This window comes from Nuphar pumila, chromosome 7 (genome assembly GCF_984573655.1).
Source record: "Nuphar pumila chromosome 7, dmNupPumi1.hap1.1, whole genome shotgun sequence".
Taxonomy (NCBI): Eukaryota; Viridiplantae; Streptophyta; class Magnoliopsida; order Nymphaeales; family Nymphaeaceae; genus Nuphar; species Nuphar pumila.
Window position 1 is genome coordinate 31259108 of NC_143255.1, and position 24529 is coordinate 31283636.

At 38.8% G+C, this 24529-nt stretch overlaps 1 protein-coding gene across 2 annotated transcripts; it reads left to right on the forward strand.

Moving 5' to 3' along the window:
• The first annotated feature begins 856 nt into the window (after positions 1–856).
• LOC149831764 (ABC transporter G family member 22-like) lies at positions 857–17255 on the forward strand. 2 transcript variants are annotated; one of them, XM_090012219.1, is made up of 10 exons: positions 857–1127; positions 3012–3085; positions 3327–3565; positions 8312–8467; positions 8802–8985; positions 10980–11297; positions 12463–12750; positions 14899–15183; positions 15926–16033; positions 17005–17255. In XM_090012219.1, the coding sequence occupies exons 1-10, from the start codon at positions 863–865 to the stop codon at positions 17224–17226; spliced, it is 2139 nt and encodes a 712-aa protein (XP_089868345.1). In that variant the 5' UTR covers positions 857–862; the 3' UTR covers positions 17227–17255. The 2 variants fall into 2 exon arrangements, with proteins under 2 accessions (XP_089868345.1, XP_089868346.1); XM_090012220.1 differs by lacking the exon at positions 15926–16033.
• Positions 17256–24529: the final 7274 nt, after the last annotated feature.

Below are 24529 nucleotides of genomic sequence, written 5' to 3' on the forward strand. Positions count from 1 at the left end.
GATATTTAATTTCCTAAGTATTTCTAGTTTAAATTTTCTCAAGATTTTTAGAGAACTTCATGAAAACAAAACACATACGATCAACTTCAATTTTTAATTTTTTTTCATTCGAGAGAAAATCAAACCCCTAATGAAGTACAACCACGCATACAATCAGATATGAGTTTTGGGAGTTGAATAAAAATTTTAAGGGGATTTTGGGTAAATAGGAGCAGTTAAATTCTCGTGATAATTAAGTTGCTAACTTTTATTGTTCTCCCAATTTCTGCAAAAAAGGTAGAAAATTAAATTAAAATAACAACAAATTTAAAAAAAAAAAAAGAAATCAAAAATCAAAACTAATTTCTGCCATTTTTATCAGAAAATATCAGCTAGGAAATTTCACTCTCTTTTTTGAAAAAAAAAACACTGATATTTTTGTCAAAATTAACGTCCATCGTGACGATCTCATAGGGCTTGTTTTTAAAATACAACAGCTGTCCTGCAACTATATTTGCTTTTCCATCACTTTTCTCCCCCAAAGGAAATGGTCAACTGCAGAATTATTTTGCAATTTCATTAACTGTCTGAGGCTAGTTTCGTAATTCCATAATGTGATCAGGTTATAAAAGGCTTTCAGCAAGAAATCTATCTTAATTCCATCCCCAGTCCTTCAGAGATCAGTTGCCTCTCTTCTTCTTCTTCTTCAGAGAAGGTAAGGATCAGTTTCATATATATGATATCGAGTTAAGGTCTCTCTGATCGGTTTCTGAGAGCTCGGTCTTCTACTTCTTAATTTGTTCCAGAATTGCAGATGGAGTCGAGGTCCGGAATCGAAAGAACCAGATCTGAGCAGCTGGAATCGAAGACGGTGAGGAAGTCGATGGACGCCGAGAACCCGGTAATTCATGCCGGGGGAAGGAAATCAAGTTTTGGGCGCAAAGTTCACATCAAGAAGGCAAGGAGCGAGCAATTCAGGGATGAATTGGAGGAGCTGGGAATCGGTGAGCTGGTGGAGGAGGCGTCGAACGCGGTGCTTAGCCGGGCGTCGAGCGCCAGCATGGGCTTCTCCTTCTCATTGGCGGGCTTCACCATGCCGCCCGAGGCCATTATTGATCTTAATGGCTTTGCCCAAGACAACAACAATGGTTTGTTCAATCAAATATTTAATACATCTTGCATAAGTTGGTTACATATATGCATGTTCACATGTTTACTTCATTACTTAGCTCTCTCTCTCTCTTCCAATATAAAATCGTAGTTTTCGGTGATGCTGGAAATGCGCTTTACATAAGTTTTTGTTGTAAAACCTACATACATATGATAGATTTTTACCAAAAGCTTAAATATATGTTTAAGAAAAAGCACAAGTTCTATGTTTTTTTATGTCACTATCTATTATTGCTTCCTCTCCTAAATGATTAACGGTTCACCCATTAAGACATTTTTGGAATGTTCACTTCTTGTTTCCTGCCTTACGCAATGCTTTCCACGCAACTATGGTTTTTGTCACCATGCAACTCCACTTGAAAGACTGCAGCTTGTGTTTGTGTACGCACATGCACACGCACCAATATATATTAGGTCCCCCATAGGTTTGAAGTGTTTTATGATAGATCTGAACTATTAGATGTGTTTAGCATGCTCGATTTAGTGGGAATCGACTTTTGAATCACGTTTTTTCAACAAAAAAAATATGATTTTATGATCCAGGAAAAACTAGTACCTTCATAGCCATTGATTTTGGATCACCGGAAAAACCTATATAGATCACATATAAACAGGTTTTTCTGGTGATCCAAAAGCCGGTCTCCACTAAATTAAACCTATAGATCACATCTATGGTGTTAGATGTGAAAAAAACTCAAAAATTATATTTTTTGAAGGGGCAGAACGAGAAGGTGGGCAGGAGGAGCACATTACTCTCTCCCTCTGAGAGAGAGAGAGAACTGAACATATTAGGCCCACTTTTCTTATTCTGACCAGTTAGGCCCCATAGTTTGAAGTGTTTTATGATAAATCTGAACCGTTAGATTTTTAGCATGATCGATTTAGTGAGAATCAACTCTTGGATCCTGTTTTTTTGATGAAAAAATGTGATTTTATGAGCCGGGAAAACCTGATGCCTTCATACCCATTGGTTTTGGATCACCAAAAAACCCTGTATATAGGTTAGATTCTAGTGATCCAAAAGCCGATTTTCACTAAACAAAACCTATAAATCACATCTACGGTGTTAGATGTGAGAAAAATCACAAAAAAAATATGATTTTTGATGGGGCAAAACGAGAAAAGGGGAAACACCAGCACATTACTCGTATATATATATATATATATATATAGGAAAATGAAAATATATATACAAAATACAAAACCTACTAAATGAAACATGATAGTAGATTTTAGATATTTTTTTCGAAATTCTGTCCCCCCATAGATGTGTTCAGCATGATTGATTTACTAGAAATTGGTACTTGGATCATGCATTTTGGATGAAAAAAATGGTATTTGAAACATCAAAAGTTTATGAAATTTGTAGGCTGTTGATTTTTAAAACCTTATAAAAACCTATCCATGCATCGGAATCAAATGTTTCAAGAAATGATTCCTATAAAAACATGCATATAGATCACATCTGTATGGTCAAAATTTTGAAAAAAAAACACCAAAAATTCATGAAAATCCAATAGCATGTTTCATTTAGTAGGTTTTGTATTTTGTAAGTTTTCATTTCCCATATATATATCCAGCATATCATACCCTTAGAAACAGCCCATTCCACAGCATTTTCTTGATTTTTTTGGAGTTGTAGTCAAGTCCTGATCTATATGGCTTGTTTGGTCAAAAACATGTTATTAAATCTTCCTATTGCATCATATAAACAGATTTTTTTTAAGGCAATTTCATGACTGAGATAATCGTGTGATATATATATATATATATATATATATATATATATATATATATATATATATATCAATTTTTTGGGTTAACCAGAAACAGAACTAATTTTTCGTGTAATCTGGTTGCAGTAGATGACCTTGAAGCGGCTACCATTAAAAGGGCCACAACGACATCGGAGCCAACCTTGCCAATTTTTCTCAAGGTACTACTATTGTTGGTATTGGTTCTAAACTTCTAAGAATAGTCCTTTTTTTTCCAAAATGTTATCTTTAAGAAGCTTTCATTGCCATAATAAATCGTAAGTACGACTTCTTTATAGTAATGTTGCATCCTACAAGATGCATATGGATAAGATCAAAGTTTAGTACTTTGTACTGCTTTAAACTTTGTTTGAGAATACATGAAAACTTGGGACCAACTTTTCACTTTTTATTTTTCTTCAGTTCTCTGAGGTAAAATACAAAGTGGTTGTCAAGGGTGCAAAAGCAGCAACAGAGAAGGAAATCCTCAAAGGGATTACTGGATCAGCTAACCCTGGTGAAGTTTTGGCACTCATGGGGCCATCAGGCAGTGGGAAAACTACCCTCCTCAATGTGCTGAGTGGCAGAGTAAAGCAGAGTAACATATGCGGTGGTGCAGTTACCTACAATGACCTCCCCTATTCCAAGTCCCTTAAAAGCAGGTATTGCCTTAAACCCCACTGGTTGGTACAACACACTTTATGGTTTGATGTCCTAGTCGTCATAATTATGTTGAAAGATGCCTTCTTAAACAGTAAAATGTGTGTTTGTGTGTGTGTGTGTGTGTGAGAGAGTGAGAGAGAGAGAGAGAGAGAGAGAGTCACGCTGGCGCATGGGGGCTGATGTTTTATAATGGTTAGATCACGTAAGGCTGGGTGGTCGTGTTCTCAAATATAATCCTGTTCTTGATGAGGGTTTTCTTTCATCATCACACAAAAAAACTAAAATGAGAGAGAGAGTGTGTGTGATGGGGAACCAGCAGGTGAATTGGGGGGTGTCCACGTACAGAATGGATGGTGCTAAAAGCCAACTTGGTCATGCATGATGCTTGATGAGAGGCTACGATGAGAATACCCGTCTTAATTGGGTGGACTGAGTCATGTGAACTTTAATGCCTCACTTCACGGGAGCCTTTCCTAAAAGATTGAAGGGATCCGGTAAAACGTGATTACACCAAAAAAAAAAAAAAAAGTGTGCCGCACCATCTCTTTGCATGACGTGTCCGGTTCAAATGTGGGTCACACAAAATTTAAAAGTTTTGTCACTGAACACGTGTCAAACAGAGTGATGGGGGCACACATTGGTGGCAAGGGGTAAACCCACATGAGTTTTATGCTGTCAAGAGAGTGATCAAACCAGCGCAGTTAATTAGGTCTCTGATTTTAAAGGTGGTTTCTTCAGTGCAAGTATTAAAAAAATAATTTTTTTGTATAGAATATAGAGAAACCATTGTTATGGTTAGGACACGTCACAAGGAGCAGGTGGTGCAAAATTGACAGTGGACCGGAGTCAATGTCTGCAGTGTAATACTCTATATATAAGAACTCTTCCTGCTCACCGAGAATAGTTTTTTCATTTGGCTTATGCCCCTAGGCAAAGAACACACACCCCGAGTAGGGGTGGCAATCGTGTAGGGTTGGCGGGTCGACCCGACGGGTTGGCGGGTCAGCATACTTCAACCCGAACCCGACCCGTTTATTAAACGGGTCGGCTGTGGCAAACACGAACCCGGCCAGTTTAACAAATGGGTAACCCTACACGACCCGCCAACCCATTTAATAAATGGGTTGGGTCGGGTAAACAGGTTCTCAGGTTTGCGGGTCGGGTTGGTGGGTTGACGGATCGGGTTGGTGGGTTGGCAGACGGGTTGGCGGGTTGACCCACCTGCCTAACCCGTTTATTAAACGGGTCAGCCGGGTTGGGGGGTTGGCATACCCCTAACACGAACCCGACCCGTTTAATAAACGGGTTAAACGGGTCGACCCATTTATTAAACGGGTTCGTTTTTTCCAAACCCGAACCCACCTAAGAGGCGGGTTGGCGGGTCGTGTCAGGTTTTGCCACCCGTAACCCCGAGCATCACTCTCAACTTTCTTTTAGCTTAAAAGCCTTTAGGCAAGGCAGGTAGGGAGGTAGAGCCCTTGTGGCTTTATAGGGCTTCTTTGCTTTGCAATCCATGTCATGTGTCACCTTTTTCATCACTTTTCTTTGTCCGCATATGTGTCTAGGGCCAAAAGTACTGCATCGGATGAGTACTTCAGCTTGACTATGGTTCCTTAGAGTACTCTCATCTTAGTCTTATTTTAGATTGTCCCGGGGATATTTTACCAATGCGACCTAATGCCCCCCCTTTTTACGGAAGGAACATGAGCGTTTTATCTCATGCTGACATCGTGGCCATCCGATTTGCATTTTAAAAAGGTCGAAAGTCAACAAAACCACGTGGCATTCATCCATAATGCAAACAGACGGCCACGATGTCGGCATGAGCAAAAACGCTCATGTTCAGCATGACCTGATCTGCTTCCCCTTTTTACTATACTATTTGTCCTTGCATGAGCTCTATCCAAATATAGCTTAGTCAGGTGTGGTCCAAAACGACCCAAATTGGTTCCAGAGTCCCATCACCCAACGTTTTCGTAGAAATCAGGCTAGCTTTATATGTGGTTCATGTGTGCATGAGAGAGAGAGAGAGTCCAAGTCCAAGTCCATGTCCATGGCAGGTTAAAAGTGAGTGCCACGTCCCTTTTCTTCAGGCCACAGATGGTCAGAAAAGAAGAAAGGTGAAAAGCTCAGGGAAGATATCTAACAGGATCCTCACGGTATCAGCATTCATTATATAATGGAGTAGAGGTGGCCATTGGATCGGGCTTAGGGTAGTCGGCCCGAATCGGCGGTGGCGGCTCCGGCTGCACTTTGCAGCTCAGGCCCGAACTTATTTGTTTGTCGTTGGGGCTTACAATTCACCTTCACCTCCGAATGATCATGTGGTGGTTAGAACTCATTTGTTTTTTTGAATTGATGCGGATCATGTTCGTTAGCCAACAATGGGCCAATTGCTCATCTGCAAAAGTAACAGGGCCCGACAAGCCTGAACCATTAACTGGGTCGGGCTTAAAGGCCAGGCCTGACCCGAGCTTGAGCCCAGCCCAAGCCCCCTATTGTAACTGAGTCGGGCCGGGCTTGGGCCTCAATATATGTCAGTCCTGTCGGGCCCTAATCGGGCTGGTCCGATGTAAAAATGTGTGACCACCACTCGCTCTTTCCTGCTTGGCATTTGTCTCAAATGACCCCCGAGAGTTTAGGACATTGCGTTATAATGTGGTGCGATAGATTTCTCAAAACCTTTGAATAGTTTGACCCATTGTTGTCGGTATCAGTATCGGCTCTGTATCGTTTGGCCAACAATTCAGGTGAATCGGCCTATACCGGTACTTAAGTGAATTGTTCTGAATCGGCCAAAAAATAATTAAAAAATATTATATGTTAATTAGAATGTACACGTGTTAAAGCTATTAAAATAATATTAAAAATTATTTTTAAGTATTTTTTTATTATTAAAAAATAGTCAATTCAGAGGTGAAGTGTATTGATTTTCTGCTGATACGATACCTATCGGGCGCCGAAACAGGCCGATACGCACCATACTGACAACATTGGTTTGACCTGAAACGAGCCCAGACTACAAAGCATAATTACTAGAAACTCTTATAATCAGTAGGAATCGTGCTTCCTAAGAAACATGAAGTAAAAGTAGTTGAGAATCGTGATTCCTTTGTGTAAGAAATCAGATTTCTCAATACGAAAATTCCCAAGTCCCATGCCTTCAGAATCCCGAATCATATGGTTCGTGAATGTCAATTCACATGACATGGGAATCTCACTTTTTACAATTGAAAATCCAGATTTTCTCAGGACTCCAAATGGACGGCAGATCAGGTGCAATTACATTGCACACTTTAGTGTAGCCCTGCACCTAATCTGCCCTCCATCTTACGCTGACACCCACAGATGACCGGCTGTAACCCCAGAGATAGAGGGCAATCAGATGCAGCGGTACACTCAATGTGTGCAACGTGATTACACCTGATCTGCCCTCCTCCAGATGTTTGTGTTGAGGCATCTCGATTTTCTTGACATGGGAATCCCAATTCTCATCACTTCTAAACGATCTCCATACTATTTTCTACCCCGTTTCCCCCTTCCCAACCCTTTACTCAAATTTGAAATTTCCACTTATTGGTTCCGATTTTTTTATACTGCTTCCAATTCCTGCTTTAACTATTCCTCAAAGTCTGAAATGTGATTAGGGATGGCAGTGGGGCGGGGCGGGGCGGGGCAGGGGGACAAGGTCTCCACCCCCGCCCCGCCTCAAGATTTTATCCTCCACCCCCGCCTCCATCCCCGGCAGGGAATGGATTTTATCCTCCAATCCCTGCCTTCATCCCCGTTTCATGTCCTCCATCCCCGGTTCAAACGGGGATGAGGAGGGGCGGGGCGGGGATATTGTGGGGAAAAGTGGTCGGGGCGGGGTTGGGGTGGGGTCGGGGCGGGGTTGGGGTGGGGATTGTGGCGGGGATGGGGCGGGCTGGGGAAAAGTGCACGTCCATCCCCGCCTCCACCCCCGGACGGGGATGGATTTTAACCTTCGTCCCCGCCTCCATCCCTGTTTCATACCCTTCATCCCCGGTCCAAACGGGGTGAGGCGGGGTGGGGCCCCGCTTTCCCCCGGTCCACTGCCATCCCTTAATGTGATAAACAAGACTTAATTTGGCCTCGATTATGTTGGTCTTGGGTCGTGGAGGGACTTGGCCTAATTATTACTCAGCTTTGACCACAAAGTTGGTCCAAATTCAATTTGTGAACCCATCCTTCCCAGTCAATGACAGTAGTTAGGTTGGGCGGATAAGTGTATGTAACTAGGGCTGGGAAACGAGGTGAGCCAGTCGGGGTTTGACTCATAAAGATCTCGTTCAAACTCGTAAAATATGCTCGACAACCTCAACACGAACAACCAATGTTCGGTTCGACTCATATAGCTTAGTTTATACAATTCGCATATATTTTATATTATAGAATGAAGATGATTGAAGTGTTTGTCCTACAAGCAATTAAGTTTAGAGTTCAAATCCTATTGCTTATAAGTTTGAAACAATTATTTATTTTGTAAAATGAACTAATTTGAGCTTGGCTCAGTAGGTTTAAGGTTCAAATTTTATTATTTTCAATTTTTTTAAAAAGATATATTTTTTTATAAATGAACTTACTACTGCTCGTCTCATTTAGCTCGGGCTTTTCATGAGCTCAAGCAACGCTAGGCTCGACACGCGAAATGAGCCAATCTTGAACAACCCCTGTTCTGTTCGTTCGGCTATATATGTAACGTCTATACTGGTTGTGGCATGCAGGATTGGGTTTGTCACGCAGGACGACGTTTTGTTTCCTCACCTCACAGTAAGGGAGACACTGACATACTCTGCTCTCCTTCGGCTCCCCAAAAACCTCACTAAGCAGCAGAAGGAAGAAAGAGCTCTAGATGTGATATATGAGCTCGGTCTAGAGAGGTTATTCTATGTTACTTGATTCCCTTTTTTCTCTCTTTGAGGGTGCCATTGATTCATTTCCTGGTCAGGAGACTCACAAGTGATTTTTTAGTTGCTGACACATGGAGTTTCTGGCTAAACAATGCCTGAAGACTTGGGTGGTTCATGTGGTTAAGTTAAGCACAGTACATGCCAAAGTCTTTGTGTTGGTGGATTCTGTGCTAAGGCCAGGCCACAAGGTCTTGATTCAACTCTGTGTTACCTATGGGCCAGCTTTAGTTAGTTTATATACAAATGTTAAGTTACTGGATTTCATCATTCAGAGTTTTAATTGGTTATTTCATCTCTTTTCCAGGTGCCTGGATACAATCATTGGTGGATCATTTATACGTGGTGTTTCTGGTGGGGAAAGAAAGAGGGTGTGCATAGGAAATGAAATTCTGATCAACCCTTCTCTTCTCTTTCTGGATGAGCCCACATCTGGCTTGGATTCAACAACAGCACTGAGGACAGTTCAGATGTTGCGTGACATAGCTGAGGTATATCAATGAGCTCATTCAGACCAGTCTTTCATTTTCAAAACAGAAAAACTCACATATACATGAATTTGCACATACTGCCTTTTGTTTCCTCTGTTTGCGTTGTTGTACAGACCAGTCTTTCGTTACTGTTTGCATTGTTGCCTTTACTTAGCGTACCTTCTTCTATTAGTAGATCACCAATGGAAGCATCCTGTCAATTCTGGAGAGTACATGCATAGGATGGAAGAGTTTCTCCTTTGAGGAGGATGACAGCCTCCATCTTTTCTCAATCTCCAAAATAAACATGATTTTTGTCCACAAAGTTCGTAGATAACTTGATTTGGAGATTTTCTCTGCTCACTCTATCACTGCCACTCTTTCAATTCTGTTCATAAGTTGCTCCATGAACCGTTTCTTGCTTCATGAATACCTTCCTCCTAAATCATTTCTGATTATTAGATGTTGCGCGCCATATATGTGCTAGGAGTAGAACCTTTCAAGTAATCCAAACCCAGCTTATGAGAAATTATCTTCCTCGATCCTCTAATTTCCTAGTTGTACTTTCATCAACTACGACAATCAAATCCAAATCTCAAAAACATTGACCTCAATCGTGGCACAGGATAACTTGAGACAGCACAAATTGCCCAGTGAGACGATTGAGCTGCAGGTACTTAATGTAAACCAGCTCAAACTTAGAAGTCTGTACTCTACCAGGTACAGTCAATTTCATTGCTGGAGACGGTGAGAGAGAGAGAGAGAATCCTTATCACATTTAAAACATCATATGTCATGGAAGTAAAATGAAATTTACTGCTATGATTTGTTACAATCATTTTCTTTAATGATGACATGGGTTACAATCATCAATTCTTTAAACAGAACTATTGTCAGAACCAAACCAGCAGAACCTTTAGTCTCCTGAACTTTATTGCACAGAAATGTGCCGCCAAGATTATAAATTTTTGTGAAGGTTCATTAGCAAACTCAAACACAGTAGTGCAGAATTACTGATTACAACTGGACCAATGAGCACTTTAGCTCCGTCTTCTACCCAAAGTAGGCTCCATTCTGTGGCTAAGCTAACCATACCTACCACTGTTCCAAATATATCCGACTTAAGTATGGAACCACTTTCAAGATCTGAGACTTGAGAATGATTCACATTCCTCTTAGTTGTATTTATGGATATCAAGAAGAGTGACTGGCTTGGATCTTGCAACCACACGTTTTAATTGACAGATAATTCGACATCCTGTTCACTATTTGTGCAGATGAACCATTTACCATCCGAACTTGCGCCTTTTTTTTTTCTTTACTGCCATCATAATGTGCTTCAGGCAGTTTGGAGGGATCTATGGAAAGGTTGACGATCATCATAGATAAATATGCAAGGAGTATGAGTATAAATCACATTTTGCTCAATAGTAAGGAGTATAAATCACTTACAGTTCCACATCTCACAAGTCTGTTTGCTTCCACTAAAGGTATGGACTCCATTGAGCAAGTAAATAAGCCTGTCGCTTGCAAAGTGTAACTGTAACATCATCTAGATTTCCTATTTTCAAATAAAATGCAAATATCTATAAAAGACTGATTTATATAAGCACTTTGTTTACTCAAGAATTATTCATGGTTGACCCATAATCTTTAGTTTGAAGGTGATAGTTTCAAAAATTTCCCTGTTTCATGATGCCAATTTTATTAGTATCTGTCAGGGGTTTTTTACTGAACAATTCTTCATTTCATTGAAAGAAAGCATTTTCTTGTCTTAATTCATATTAGGGGTCACCTTGACTCCTGATAAAGGTAAGAGAATCCACAGGTAATGAAATTGTGTAAAGATTGTCATAATTTCAGTGTGTGTCCCACTAGTATTACCCTCTTTGATACCAAATTTTTTAATTTGAAAAACTGTTTGATGCTTTTATGATGCACAATAGATTTCTAGGACAGTGTCCATCATCTGAACTACTGAAACTATGCAATTCTTCTGAATACTTTTGCTCCAGGCTGGTAAAACTGTGATAACTACAATTCACCAACCTTCTAGCAGATTGTTTCGCAAGTTTGACAAGTTAATTCTTCTTGGAAAGGGAAACTTGCTATACTTTGGCAAGGCAATAGATGCAACAGTATACTTTTCATCCATTGAGTGTTCTCCTCTCATTGCCATGAATCCAGCAGAATTCTTGATTGACCTTGCAAATGGAAATATAAATGATATAACAGTTCCGTCTGAACTAGAGGATAAGGTGAACACTGGAAGTCCACAAAAGGAAATACGAAATGGACGAAATGGAAAGCCATCTCCATCAGATGTTCACGAGGTAAGCTCATTTTCTTTTTGTTTGGAGAATATGAATTATACTCTTAGGGAGCATTCAACTACACTTACTGTTAAATTATAAGTGTCAATGTACATATATATATATTTGTCTTCTGTGTATGTAAACTGAAATACCCATCATTTCACTATGTTGTTTTTTGTACATTATAGCTTTTGGGCTGGTTTGAGAGAGAATCGTTTACGGTGGTTTGGACATATTCGACGAAGGCCTAATGATGCTCCAGTTAGAAGGATGGAGAAATGGGAAAATATATTAGTTAAAAGAGGTCGGGGTAGGCCTAGGAAGACATGGATGGAGGTGATAGGAAAGGATATGAATGCTTTGAACCTCACCGAGGACATGGCATTAGATAGAAATGAATGGAGGAGAAGGATTCATGTGGAAGACCCAGAATGATTTTCTTTGTTGGTTCATATCGCCGACCCCAATTGTTTTGGGATGAAGGCGTAGTTGTTGTTGTTGTTGATAGCTTTTGGGCTGGTCCAACTAGCCGTTGGGGCTGGTCCAATGGCTTGTTGGGCCAGCCCGCTTGTGTCTTGGAGTCTCTTGTATTTTGTCAAGGCTTTCTAAAGCATTTTCTAAGTGAAAGTTATATTTTTTATGTGTGTTGTGCCAAGTCCATAGTGGCTCTTGTACTATTGTTTGTCTCTCACTTGGATGTTGTATTGCCCCTTGGTGGACTAGTGCTTGTGCACTCTTTTGTTTCTTGTTTGCCCTTATTGGGTTCTCTATTGTACTTCCGCTTGTTTCATTACACTTCCTTGAATTCCAGGTTCCATTACGTATCTCTCAAGAAGCTAGATTTCAGGGCACCCACCATATGACAAATTTTCTTGTACCAGTTTTACAGATACTACACTTCTACAGTACTAGGAAAAAGAAACCTAGTGAACAAAAAAGTTATAGGAATGAAATATAATTGGAGTTTCTAACTGTTGCCTACCTGTATCTTATTAAGCAATAATAAGATAAGCTTCCACTTTATTCCATGCATGTGTCACTCTGCCATATCAAGAACCACTAGGCCATGTAAGGAACTAATGCCTTGGAAATTCACCAAAGCTGAAGAGAATTTTTTCAGGTTTTAAATTTCTGAGAGGTTATTGAAGTATGCTTTACTTACTGACTTCGACTTTCCAAGCAGTATTTGGTTGAGGCTTATGAGACAAGAGTTGCAGAAGAGGAAAAGAAGAAGTTGCTCGTGCCAATCCCCATTGATGATGAGTTGAAGTCTAAGGTGTCAAATCACCGGAGAGAATGGGGAACTAGCTGGTCGGAACAGTACTCCATTTTGTTCTGGAGAGGCTTAAAGGAAAGACGACATGAATACTTGAGCTGGATGAGAGTGACCCAAGTTCTCTCTACTTCGATTATCCTGGGCTTGCTATGGTGGCACTCTGATATTACTGCTCCTAAAGATCTGCAAGATCAGGTACTAAAATCTATGTCTCACGGATACTTCATTTTTGCTCCTGTATTGTATCCACTTATGTACTAGTTGTATGGCCATCTCCCTGTATGGGACAGAGACTAAAATCAGTTCTTAATTGACAAGGGACATTTTACTCACTGAGATGTTTAGTATAAGGAACCACAGAGTCCTGGTTGATGCCATGAATACTTCTTGTAAAATTAGTAGTGATTTCCTAAAAGCAGATCTTCACTGATAAAAATAAGTTGCAAGAAGTTTTATTTTGTTTTCTCAACAACAGGCTTTCATTGAGAAATAAAATGCACATAAATTATGAAGGCAAAAAACAAATGTAAAGTGGGGAAATGAGAATTGCCTGAAGGCCAGTGCAGCAACTGTATACTCAAAGTTGTTCAGCTGGCATGAAAATGTTAGGCTTTGTCTCTTTGTCATTTGTTTCAGATGAGCCCAAAACTACTAATAAAAAGATGTCAAATTTTACTTGGAAATATGGCAATATCAAAGCTGATTCCCAGGATAATGATCATGGTTTCCCATTGTGAGAGGTTTTACTCCTCCCCCTTTACCTTGATAGTTAAACTTGGATGCCAAATAGAAAATGCCAAAATCCAAAAGACCAATTAAACATGAGTTCTCATCATTACAAGAGAAAATTAAGTTGCATAGACGACTCTATAATTTGCCTTTAAATAACTGAACCTAAGAAGTCTGTTGATTTTGTGAAATGCTAAATGAAGTACTTCACCAAGAAGGAAACATGTTAACTTCACATGGCCACTCAGTTGCTTGCCAATTTAATGGAAACATACTTCAGGACATGGAGATGCTAGTACAAACAGCATACTTCTACTTGAAAAAAACATCCTTGATTTATGAAAAAGCTAATCAAGTTTCATTTGTTTCAAAAAGAATAAAAGAGTTGTCATATTGGAAGTGAGAAGTAATTTATGTCTATTGTACTCATCCCACTCTAAACCCCAAAATATGTCCACATTCACAGAGTGATGATCTTGATGACATGTCTCTCACATTAGAGTTCAAATTGCAGATAAGAAACTGGTCAGTCTTTCCTAGTACCATGGCCAGAACACTGCATACAACTACAGCAAAATTTTCAAGACCCTGACTTTCCTTCAGTGTCGTAAACTATGTCACACGGACTCGGCTCCAAGGTCGCCGCACCCGCGTCGACACGCACCGACACGGGTGCGGACACGGGTGCGGCTCGGACTCGGTCAACCCGACCCTGGGTGTGGTCAACGCACCCAGGGTCATTTTGGTCCATTTTTTGGATTTTTTTTTTTTGATTTTTTTTTTTGAAATTTTCTGGGCTACAGCTGTAAGGAAAAAAACCCATCACAACCAAAAAACCTCTACACTTTCAAGTTTTAAGTACAGAATGGGCACAACTCAAGTTTTTGTGGTTTTTTCCTGTACGAAGAAAGTGAATTATTACAGTGTATGAAGAAAGTGCCCAAAAGTGAATTATTCCTGTATGAAGAAAGTGTACAGAATGCCTTCACAACTCATCACCTGTCCCCTAATGGGCACAACTTTGACCGAGTCTTTTATATATATATATATATAGCCGAGTCCCCGTGTCCAAAATTTTTGAAATTGCGCCGCACCCGTGTCGCACCCGCACCTGCACCCATGTGACATAGGTCGTAAAGAAATATGTTCTTCACATTCTTATTATATGTTGAAAAATATCTCTAAATTGTATTCACAAATATTTGTCTCGGCTATATCTCGGCAAGGCAATTTCTCACAATAATATAGATTTAGTTGATATATCTTGGGAAATATTAAGAAAATCCCGATGCTTAAGATTTTTAAAATATATAAAAATAGTATAAATAAGTAAGAAAATGACATTTCTAGATAATAAGGTACACATACAATAAAAGGGACAAGGAAAAAAATATAAAAGAAAAGAGAAAAAACATAGTTAAGATGTAGAAAAGAAGTAAAAAAAAAGTAAAAGTAGCTGATGATATTATGATATATAAATTTCTGATATTTTTAAATATTGTGAGATGTTTCCTTTCACACCATTTTATGAATTTTCAGCTGTATTGTCTCTATATTCGTCAAATATCGCCTATATCTGTGACTATGCTCTAAATTAACTTAACATGTCTTCAGGCAGGGCTATTGTTCTTTATTGCAGTATTCTGGGGCTTCTTTCCTGTTTTCACAGCAATTTTCACATTTCCTCAAGAAAGAGCCATGCTAACAAAGGAGAGATCAGCTGACATGTATAGGCTAAGTGCATATTTCATGGCAAGGACCTCGAGTGATCTGCCACTGGATCTTATCCTTCCTATAATATTTTTACTCATTGTATACTTCATGGCGGGTTTGAAACTCAGTGTAACTGCATTCTTCCTGAGCATGGTGACTGTGTTTCTTAGCATTGTTGCAGCTCAGGTATGTTTAATATAAAGCACACATTTTTCTTATTGCTGCTGAATATTTTTGAGGCATACAACATTTCCAAAAATTAATCCACCCTTCCTCACAATTATATATTCTGACAGGGATACTTGAATTGTGTTAATTATGGATCACAAAGCATTATAAAAATAACTCCTGATTTCATAGAACAGGACATGGTAATATACTACAGTCAACAATTCTTCATGGTGACTCTTACAATGATCAAACTAAAGTTATCTAAATTACTAAATTAAGAAATACATCAAAGCTTTGGGCTCTTAGTATTATCTTAAGTAGTTGAAAGGCCTATTTTTTATCAGTGTCAAGTACAGTTACAGAATATCTACCATTTATAAAATCTCAAGTATTTAGCCTAGTGCTTCACAAACCTTATAATAAGCAATGGATTATTTATTCTTAAAATGGTAGGCTGTCTTTAAAAATTTCCTTTGAAAGCTGAACAATTAGAGACCCAAATCAAATTTGCACTGCCTTCAATCCTGAATTTCATTGAAGAAACCAAAACCAAGTAAACAACTTGGGTTTTGAATCATACAGATGGCAATTGGTTTTGACAAGGTTTGCCATCTTTTATAACACTGTCAGCCATCATTAGACAGAACAAGAGAATCAATTTGTCACCTGATAATTTTTTTGTGAGAAGCAAGATCTACTTCAATATATAGTTAAAAAAAGGAAAAAACTATGGCCAAGTTGATGGTGCAATTTACAGGGTCTAGGGATGGCAATTGGTGCAACTCTGATGGACATTAAGAAGGCAACAACCCTGGCCTCCGTAACTATTATGGCATTTATGTTGGCTGGAGGGTTCTTTGTAAAGGTAAGCTGTAGCTCTTACAAATTCCACTCAGAAAATGGAACAGTGCTCATCCCTACATTTTGCTGTCCGCACATATGCACATGCAAACAAGCAATCTCAACATCCTTATTTGTGCATTTGTGCAATATTTGCATACATGCATGGTTACTTTGGTTGGTTGGACTAGAGCTAAGTCCAACCAGTTTCAGTTGTGTGTATGATTTGACTAAAGGAAATCTGGGCCTATTTTCTTCTAATTAAGTAAAAGTGGGAAGTCCATTTAGAATGACTGAGTAATACTGATGCTAGAAGAGTTTAGATGGGAAGGTGCAGTGCTTCAGGAAAAAAGATACCCTGTTCTTTAGAAGAACAGAAGACATTGGACTTTTCCAAAATGTGTTTTGCAAAATGTAATAATACAGATGGTCAAGAAAATGAAATACCTTCGAAAGAATTTAAATTTCCAAAGTTTTGTATGAAGTTCCAAACTTTAGGTTCAATTTGAAAATAGCAGAGATATAATGACTGCCAATCATATCTAAAAAATTTCACCAACATGACTATGTATTCGTGCAATTATTTTCCATTTGAAAATATCTGCACCTTGATATCCAGGGTCATCCCTCTGTTCAGTGATAATGAGCTAGTTTTCCATAATTAAAACATCCTGAAGCTAAGGTCATATCAAACACCAATAATATCATTTAAACTATGTGTCGTCATGCCCTCAAGTTCCAGCCTTTTAAATGACCAGTATGAACTTTTGCTTAAACAGATATTTGATAAGTCGGTCAGGTCACCACCCTCTTTCTGAAAAACTAGGCTTTTAGCAAGTCAGTGATGCAGTTTTGGAAGTCAGGGCTTGCCATTAACTTCTTCATTGTCTTTCATCAGTCTATACTAACTTTTTTTAGATTCATGGCAGACCATAATTGCATTCCTGCTATACATGTAGCATCACCTAACAAAACTGGTGGTTATGCTTTTTGCAGAAAGTTCCAGTATTTATATCATGGATCCGCTATCTCTCTTTTAACTATCATACATATAGGCTACTTCTCAAAGTTCAGTATGGCGGCACCTTTCCCTCAGTGGATGGCTTCACCATAGACAGTGGCGCAATGGAAGCAGGAGCCATGATTGTCATGGTATTTGTGTATCGCCTTTTGGCTTACCTTTCTCTAAGGAGAATGAAGCTTCACAGTGTATCTTAAGATATCCTAATCAAACACAAAAGATTAACCCATGGAATTTTCAAAATTTCCATCAAGCAGATGTGATCCTATAAGAGTTTTTGATTTGCAGAAGGCAATAAGCAATGTGCATCAGTGAATCCTAAATTTTTATTTGCTTTCAGCTCTTAAAGAGCACGAGTGTTCTTCCTGTTGTGGTAGAACTGCACAGCCAGTGTTTACGATTTAACCTTTAGATGGAATTGTTAGTAACTAGGTAAATGTTTCCTTGCACACCACATTGCCTAGTATTAGCCATGAGTTTTTTGTAAAGCAGGTCCATAGTCTAGAGCGGGGTTATGGAAAATGTTATCAGAGGATGGGAAACGTGTTTTCGGGGAAACTGTTTCTGAAATGGAAAACACTTTATTTATGTAACGTGTAGAAAATGCCAAAAATTTTATGGGAAATGGGTTTCCCACCCTAAACTGGGAAACATGTTTCTTATATTTGGGAAACATGTTTCTCATGCATTTCTCATGCGTCTTCCAAGCATTTCCCTTTTGTGGGATACATGTTTCTCATGTTTGGTAAGATTTTTCTTCTTGTTAAATGTCTTCCATTCATTTTGTAATTTGTTTCTTGGTTTGTTTCTCAATTCTTTTTTGTTACCTGAAAAAACTTGTTTCTTGTTTCCATTTCTGAAGACGTCTATTTCTCTTTTTAGCAACCTTGGGACTGGGTGGGTGGATGATTCACTACAAGGATGCAGGTCAATAATAGTGTTTTTTCTCGCCGTTATTGGCCTGTAATGGTGATATTTCTCGGCTATAAGTCACTATAAAGAAATGGCCATTGTTGACCAATAACGGTGACATTTATAGGTCGCTGTTAAAGGTGACCCAACACCAACGAGATTACTCATTAGAACTAGGAACACTAATAGGTAGCCTATAACAGTAAAATCTATGGCTCTCCGGTATAGGCTACCTACAGGTTATAACATTCATAAGAAAAAATTCAAATATACACTTTAAACGTATATCATCAAATATTCAACTTCAAACATGCATCCTCAAACTGAGACTGAATAACATACATTCTCAAACATTCGCTTCAAACATATATCCTCAAACATTTAACATGCTTCAAACTATTGGCATACACTTCAAGCATACATTCAACAAAATCTTCAAATACACTTCAAAAAACAAACTTACACTTTAAAAATACAACTACATCATTTTCAAGCCTGCAACAAACACACTTCAAATACAAGTCCACTACATCCTCTCTAAGTCGGCAACAAACACACTTCAAATACAAACCCCTTACACTCCCTACAACATCTTACATCATCTGCAAGCCTGCAACAAACATATACGCTTCTAATATTCATACAAATCAAAATTTAATTGTAGCAATTGTAACAAAGAGTTTAAAAATCAAAACACACACACTTTTCAAATAAGCAAAGAGTTTAAAAATTTTGGATCTATGATTGGGGGGTTCTGTTTGTGTGCATCATGAAGGTTACATGTCCTCTTTGAGCTTTCTAGTTGCTTCTCTCTCTCGCTCTATTTTTGATCGAGTTGTTTTTCTCTCTCTCTCGCTCAATTTTCTCTCTTATTTGTTGGAGCTTCATCTGTGTTGCCTCCAACTGAGAAGATAACTACGAAATTCGAGCCTAGCTGGAGTAGGATGGTTTGGATGGAGGAAAAAATGCATCCACCTCCCTCACGTGTCTATACCGCTCCTCGAGGACTTTGGCAAAGACGTTTTGATGTGTCATCCATGGACAGCCTTGTAAAGAAGATGTTGAATTTTCAATCTTCACATATTGCAGTTTCATTTGCGCGTCGTTAATAATTGGTTATCAGTCACTAATGATAATATACAAAATAGAATTAATGAATGTGGTGTAATGAAATGAAGATCTTTCACGAAAGCACAAATGCTTGTAATAGGTGTTTATTGAAGACACTATAATCATAACCCATCCACAAAAGGTCATAAATGAAAGAACACAAAAGATAAATTAATAAACTTTATTGCATCCATATGAAATGCATAAAAGCATTCTTACAATGGAGAGGGGGATCACCCCTTATTTATACACAAAATAAGAGGGAGAAAGAGGAGATCTAAAGAGCTCCATAGAGTCGTTAGAGCTAGTCCAATGACTCTAATTATAGTCGTTGGACTAGCTCCAACGACTACCTTGACTAGCCAAGATCTAGTTGGATCTTGATTAGTTTAAGGTCTAGTTCAATTTGAATTAGACAAAAATAAAAATACAAAAAGGAAGAAAGAAAAAGAAAATAATAAAAATAAAAATATAAAATAAATAAATATAGAATATTATATATTATATTATGTATAGTTCACTTTTTAATACTCTCCCTTAAACTTACTGTACAATGAGCAAAGTTTGTTTAAGAGGAAATAATATCTAGGAGCAACGCCAGGTTTGCTGAAGAAATATGTTAATTGGTATTCTGATGTGACATATGATAGATCAATGGTTTCATGTAGATACTCCTCTATGACATAGTGATAATCTATTTCAATATGTTTAGTGCATTCATGGAATGTTCGGTTGCTGGCAATATAGATCACACTCTTGTTGTTACAAGACATGCGTGAAACTTGTATCAAATTCTTGTTTATATGCATATTCAAATTCTTGTTTTTATTCTATTGGTAACTAACTTCATGCAAATTTTAAATCTCAAAAATCATGTCTCGCAACTCCCCTTTTATCCTCAGGCGTTTAGAACTACTTATCTAGAAATTTGGAATATGCAACAAAAAGGGGATCGTGAATCAAAATCCATTACACCAATTTACATCCACTTTTGCAAATAAAAAATCACATCCTAACATCCGAAAAGATGTTCAGGCACACCCACTTATCCAAATAAACAGTCACATCCAAGCATCCAGAGAGATGTTCGGACACACCCACTTATCCACAACTTTAGAATAAAGTCAAAAAATTGATTTATGAAGCTCAATCTGATATTTCAATTTCCAAAACCTAATTCACAACCAAAAACGTATATCACTCTATCAAAGTACCCTACACGAAATCCAAACCCTAACTGTGATATTCTAAATATAAATCGCAGTCAAAAAAACATAAATCATACCATCAACATGAAATCCAAACCCTAACCATGATCAAAATCGAGAGAGAATGAGATCGACGATGTCACTCGAGGAGGGAGGAGTATTGGAGGTGGTAGGCGGCGGTCCGGCGTGATCATAGAGAGAGAAAAATATAAAAAAAGGTTCGTTGAGCTCTTTTTAAATACGACTCTATAATGATGACATAATTGTCGTCGTTATAGGGTAAAACCCTGTAACGGCATAATCCAAATCTCGTCGTTATGGATCTATAACAATGAGATTCTATAATCATTAAATATTGTCGTTAAAGTATTTAACGCTAATATTTAATGGTTGAGAACCTCACCGTTATATATATGTCTTTAATGAAGATATAACTCTCGGCGTTATAGAGGAAAACCCTATAATGTGCTATTCAGTTTTTTGTTGTTATTGATCAGTGAGATATTTTGCCTATTAAATATAGTTGTTAAAGTGTTTTGACGGTCAGATAATCTCATCATTATAAACATATCTTTAACGGCGACTTTCAGATGTCGACATTATAGATATGTCTTTAACGGTGAGATATATACAAGTGCAAGACATTCAAGGCTCGGTCCAACTCAACGTTATTAGTAAAGCAATAATGGCAAGATTCATGGCTATAGTTAGATTTTTGTCGTTATCATTACCTATCAATTAGAGGGGACAAAACTCTCGCTATTATTGCTTGATCAATAGCGATGAGTTTTGTTCTTACCGTTAAAGAGTCATCACTATTGACCCTCATCCATGTAGTGATTCAGGAGATTACAATGACCAGGGAATGAAATATTGCAACAGCATGCAGTATAGTGACCACGTCCAGAAGGGATTGAAAAAAAACTATCATTCATCTGATGAATGCTGACAGTCCCGACTAATAATGTCTGTCAAACCTCACTAGTATCTCAAACATGGAATATTCAAGAAACTTAATTTCAGCAATCAATACCAGTAAGATCTAAGATGATATTAATTAGCAGGCAACTTGCAGTCATACTCTATGCGCTTTTAAGCTCCAACCTAGCTAGTTGCCTATAGTAGGAATAGCACTTAATGGAGTAGCATTGTCTTCAAACAAATATGAACAGCGCCTTTTACAGTCGTAAAGGGCTTCTCGAAGGAAGGGAGCATCACCAATAAGGCAATAACTACTGTTCAGTTGAGTATAGCAAGCGTGGCAGAGGAAAATGATCTCCTTGGCATCCTAAAGTCAAATCACCAATAACTAGGGTGTTAACGGGTTGGGTTTGGTTCGGACCCAGGTGAAACCAGACTTAATCCTGATTTTTGGGTATAGTATCGGGTCTGGACCCGGATATAATCTAATCTACCATAAGAGAAACCATATTCAGACCTGATATGAACTTCATGAACCATACTCAGGCCATACTCAGTAAAATAATATTTTTTATCATTTTTACATTGAAAAAATGTGGGTCTTATTCTGGTATAAAATATCACAAACTATATCCAGGTCCATGTATTAATCGAACATTTGGGTCTGGACCCAGGTCTTAATCAGGCCTTTTTATTTATCACCATACCTGGACCTTATAGGTTTTGGTACGGGTTGGGTCCGGGTAAACCCGAACCGTTGACACCCTTACCAATAACCCATGACACCTGTAAGGTAATTACAACTCCCATAAAATATTTAATATTTTTTTTTCATGAGAACCGAAAAAACCACCCCAGGATCAGACCTAGTCATGCTGTCTATACCTATTATACATACGGTGGTTGTCCCAACAGTGAAAACCCGTGGTGCATCCTTTGCTCAAGGGAGTGGCCTTGCTTCAGAATAAGAAAGGGGCATATTACTCTTAATGCAAGGGGCTGATGTCAGTGAGAATGGAACCCTGACCACCATCCTAGTAGCCAGGGCCCCTCTCACTGAGCCAAACCCCTTGGGGCAAAAATACTTAATATTTTGCTTTTAGAAATTATGCTAACCCGATCATGATTTATCATTGTTATGTCAATCTTTTTGTTATGCAACTAGCCCCTTATTTAAGCCCCATGGGGGCTGCACTTTTGGCCAGCGGAGCAAGTGCAAGGCGTGGTGACATTCGACTCGGTTCCACTTATTCCTAGGTCTACACAATGAGCCGAGCTAGCTCAATATTGGCTGGTTTAAGTCTAGCCCGGACTTGACCAGGTAAGTAAACAAGCTGAGCTTGAACACAAGCTCAGGCTCATTATCATAAACAAGCCTAGCTTGATCAAGCACTAGAGCTCGGTTAATAGAGTTGCATAGTGGCTAGTTTTAGGATATGTGTTTTTTTTTTAATAAAAAATACAAAAACAGGTTTATCCTAGTTGGTATAGGGTGTTATTAGACGTTAGTGCGTGAGGTGGGGTTTTTGAATCCCACCCCTTTCACTTTCCTTGAAAGAGCCCAGCTTGTGTGCACCCCTAATTATGTCATCCCCATCGTCATACCCCATTTGGAATCTCACTAATGCAAGTTGTTTTGATTGATCAAATCTGATCCTTATATATAGATTTGGTCAGAGTATGGCTTCATAGTAATCAACCCTTGGTGCATTTTCATGACCCAAAAAAAAAAAAACCGAATTTTTAAACCAACAAATTTTGACATTTTTATAACTATTAATTTTTAATTCCCAGAAAAACATACACCCAGGTCTCATATATTCAGCTGCCTCAAATGCTGATTTTCACTAAATGGAGTTAGATTTGACAAAAAAATAACAATTTGTGCATATGGCATGACGATAAGAATGACATGAGGGATAAGAAGAACCAAGTTGCCACATGTTTGACACCGGCCATGCACGTTTTAGATTATCAATGGTTTGGACCCTGTGGTTAGGGGTGAGCAACCGGCCCAGCAGCCCGATGGGCCAAGCTGACCCGGCCCGTCATGGACTAGGTTTGGGCCATGATTTTAGGCCCGGTCCCCTTAGGTACTAGGCCGAAACCCAGCCCGTTATATACGTGGCCCGGGCTCGGGCTGACTCATGGGCTATCAGACCAGCCCGATGGACCTGAGTTATTTATTAATTTTTTTAATAATATAATTTTTTTAAAAATTAACTGTTACATAGTAACTTGAATAAATAACTATTATTATTTACCTAATTAGTTGCATGGAACCTTGCTATTTGTTAATTATTATTATTTACCAAATTAGTTGTACTAATGAGGAATCAGATGCATGGGAATTTGTTATTCTCTCGTTAACCCATCTGACCCGCTTCACATTGACCCGTTGAGCCAATGGGTCTGGCCATAGGCTTCTCTTCAAACCAAAGCCCATTAAGAACCAGGCTGGCCGGGTCAATGGCCCGGTCTATTAGCGGGCGGGGCCGATGCCCACCCCTACCTGTGGGTATGAAGATGGCTGCTTTAGGTTATCAATGGTTTAGACCCTGTGCACTCAAAACCAGAACCCTCTAGAACGATGGCTGAACCCATATTCATTTCTAACCCGAAGCCAAGGATGAAACATAAGTTTATAGCATTTTCATGGAGAGAAAACCTAGCTTGATTGACCCAATATGCTTCACTTTTACACATATGGTCTCATCTCTAAGCCCCACGTCCAGCCAATTTTCTAATGGACGGATCTGGTCAGGCATCCCACCCACCCACGGGAACAATGCCACAGAACACAGCTTTAAAATCGGACATCAATTCATTCTTAAGAAATGACCATGATATGGGCCGCGCTGCGTAGGGATGCAAATGGTTCTGATCACAAACAGTTAAATACATGGAGACTGAGATTAAAATCGGATCCGGAACATTCAAAAATCACAAAACCTTCATCTCGAGGCTGACCCATTTGCATCCCAGTGAGGGTGATGCATAATTGTATGTTAGAAATTTTGCTTAACGTAGTTCAGTCCATTGAGCTTGAACCAAGTATGCTCGGAGGCATGCATATAATTATGCTATCTTTCAAGCGACAGTTGCCCCACTTAAGATCAAGTCCTTGGTGCAATGGGTACTTGTGCAACTATGCTCCCAAGATACAATTGAGCTTTCACGTACTCATGGAAATTCGATCAACGCCCTGCATTTGGTGAGACCGATAATCTCAACACGAGCCACCTTGAATAGCATCTTGACTAGGATGGGATGATCTAGGCCTGAATTGTGTATGCATCCCAGGTTTGGATATGGGTATATATGCAAACTGCAAGTGAGTATGGATTTA

Bases quoted from the DNA above. Each gene is read 5' to 3' on its own strand.
- LOC149831764 (XM_090012219.1), top strand. From the start codon at position 863: ATGGACGCCGAGAACCCGGTAATTCATGCCGGGGGAAGGAAATCAAGT. The intron at 3,086-3,326 runs GTACTACTATTG...ATTTTTCTTCAG, and splicing joins CCTTGCCAATTTTTCTCAAG to TTCTCTGAGGTAAAATACAA. The intron at 8,986-10,979 runs GTATATCAATGA...CTTTTGCTCCAG, and splicing joins TGTTGCGTGACATAGCTGAG to GCTGGTAAAACTGTGATAAC.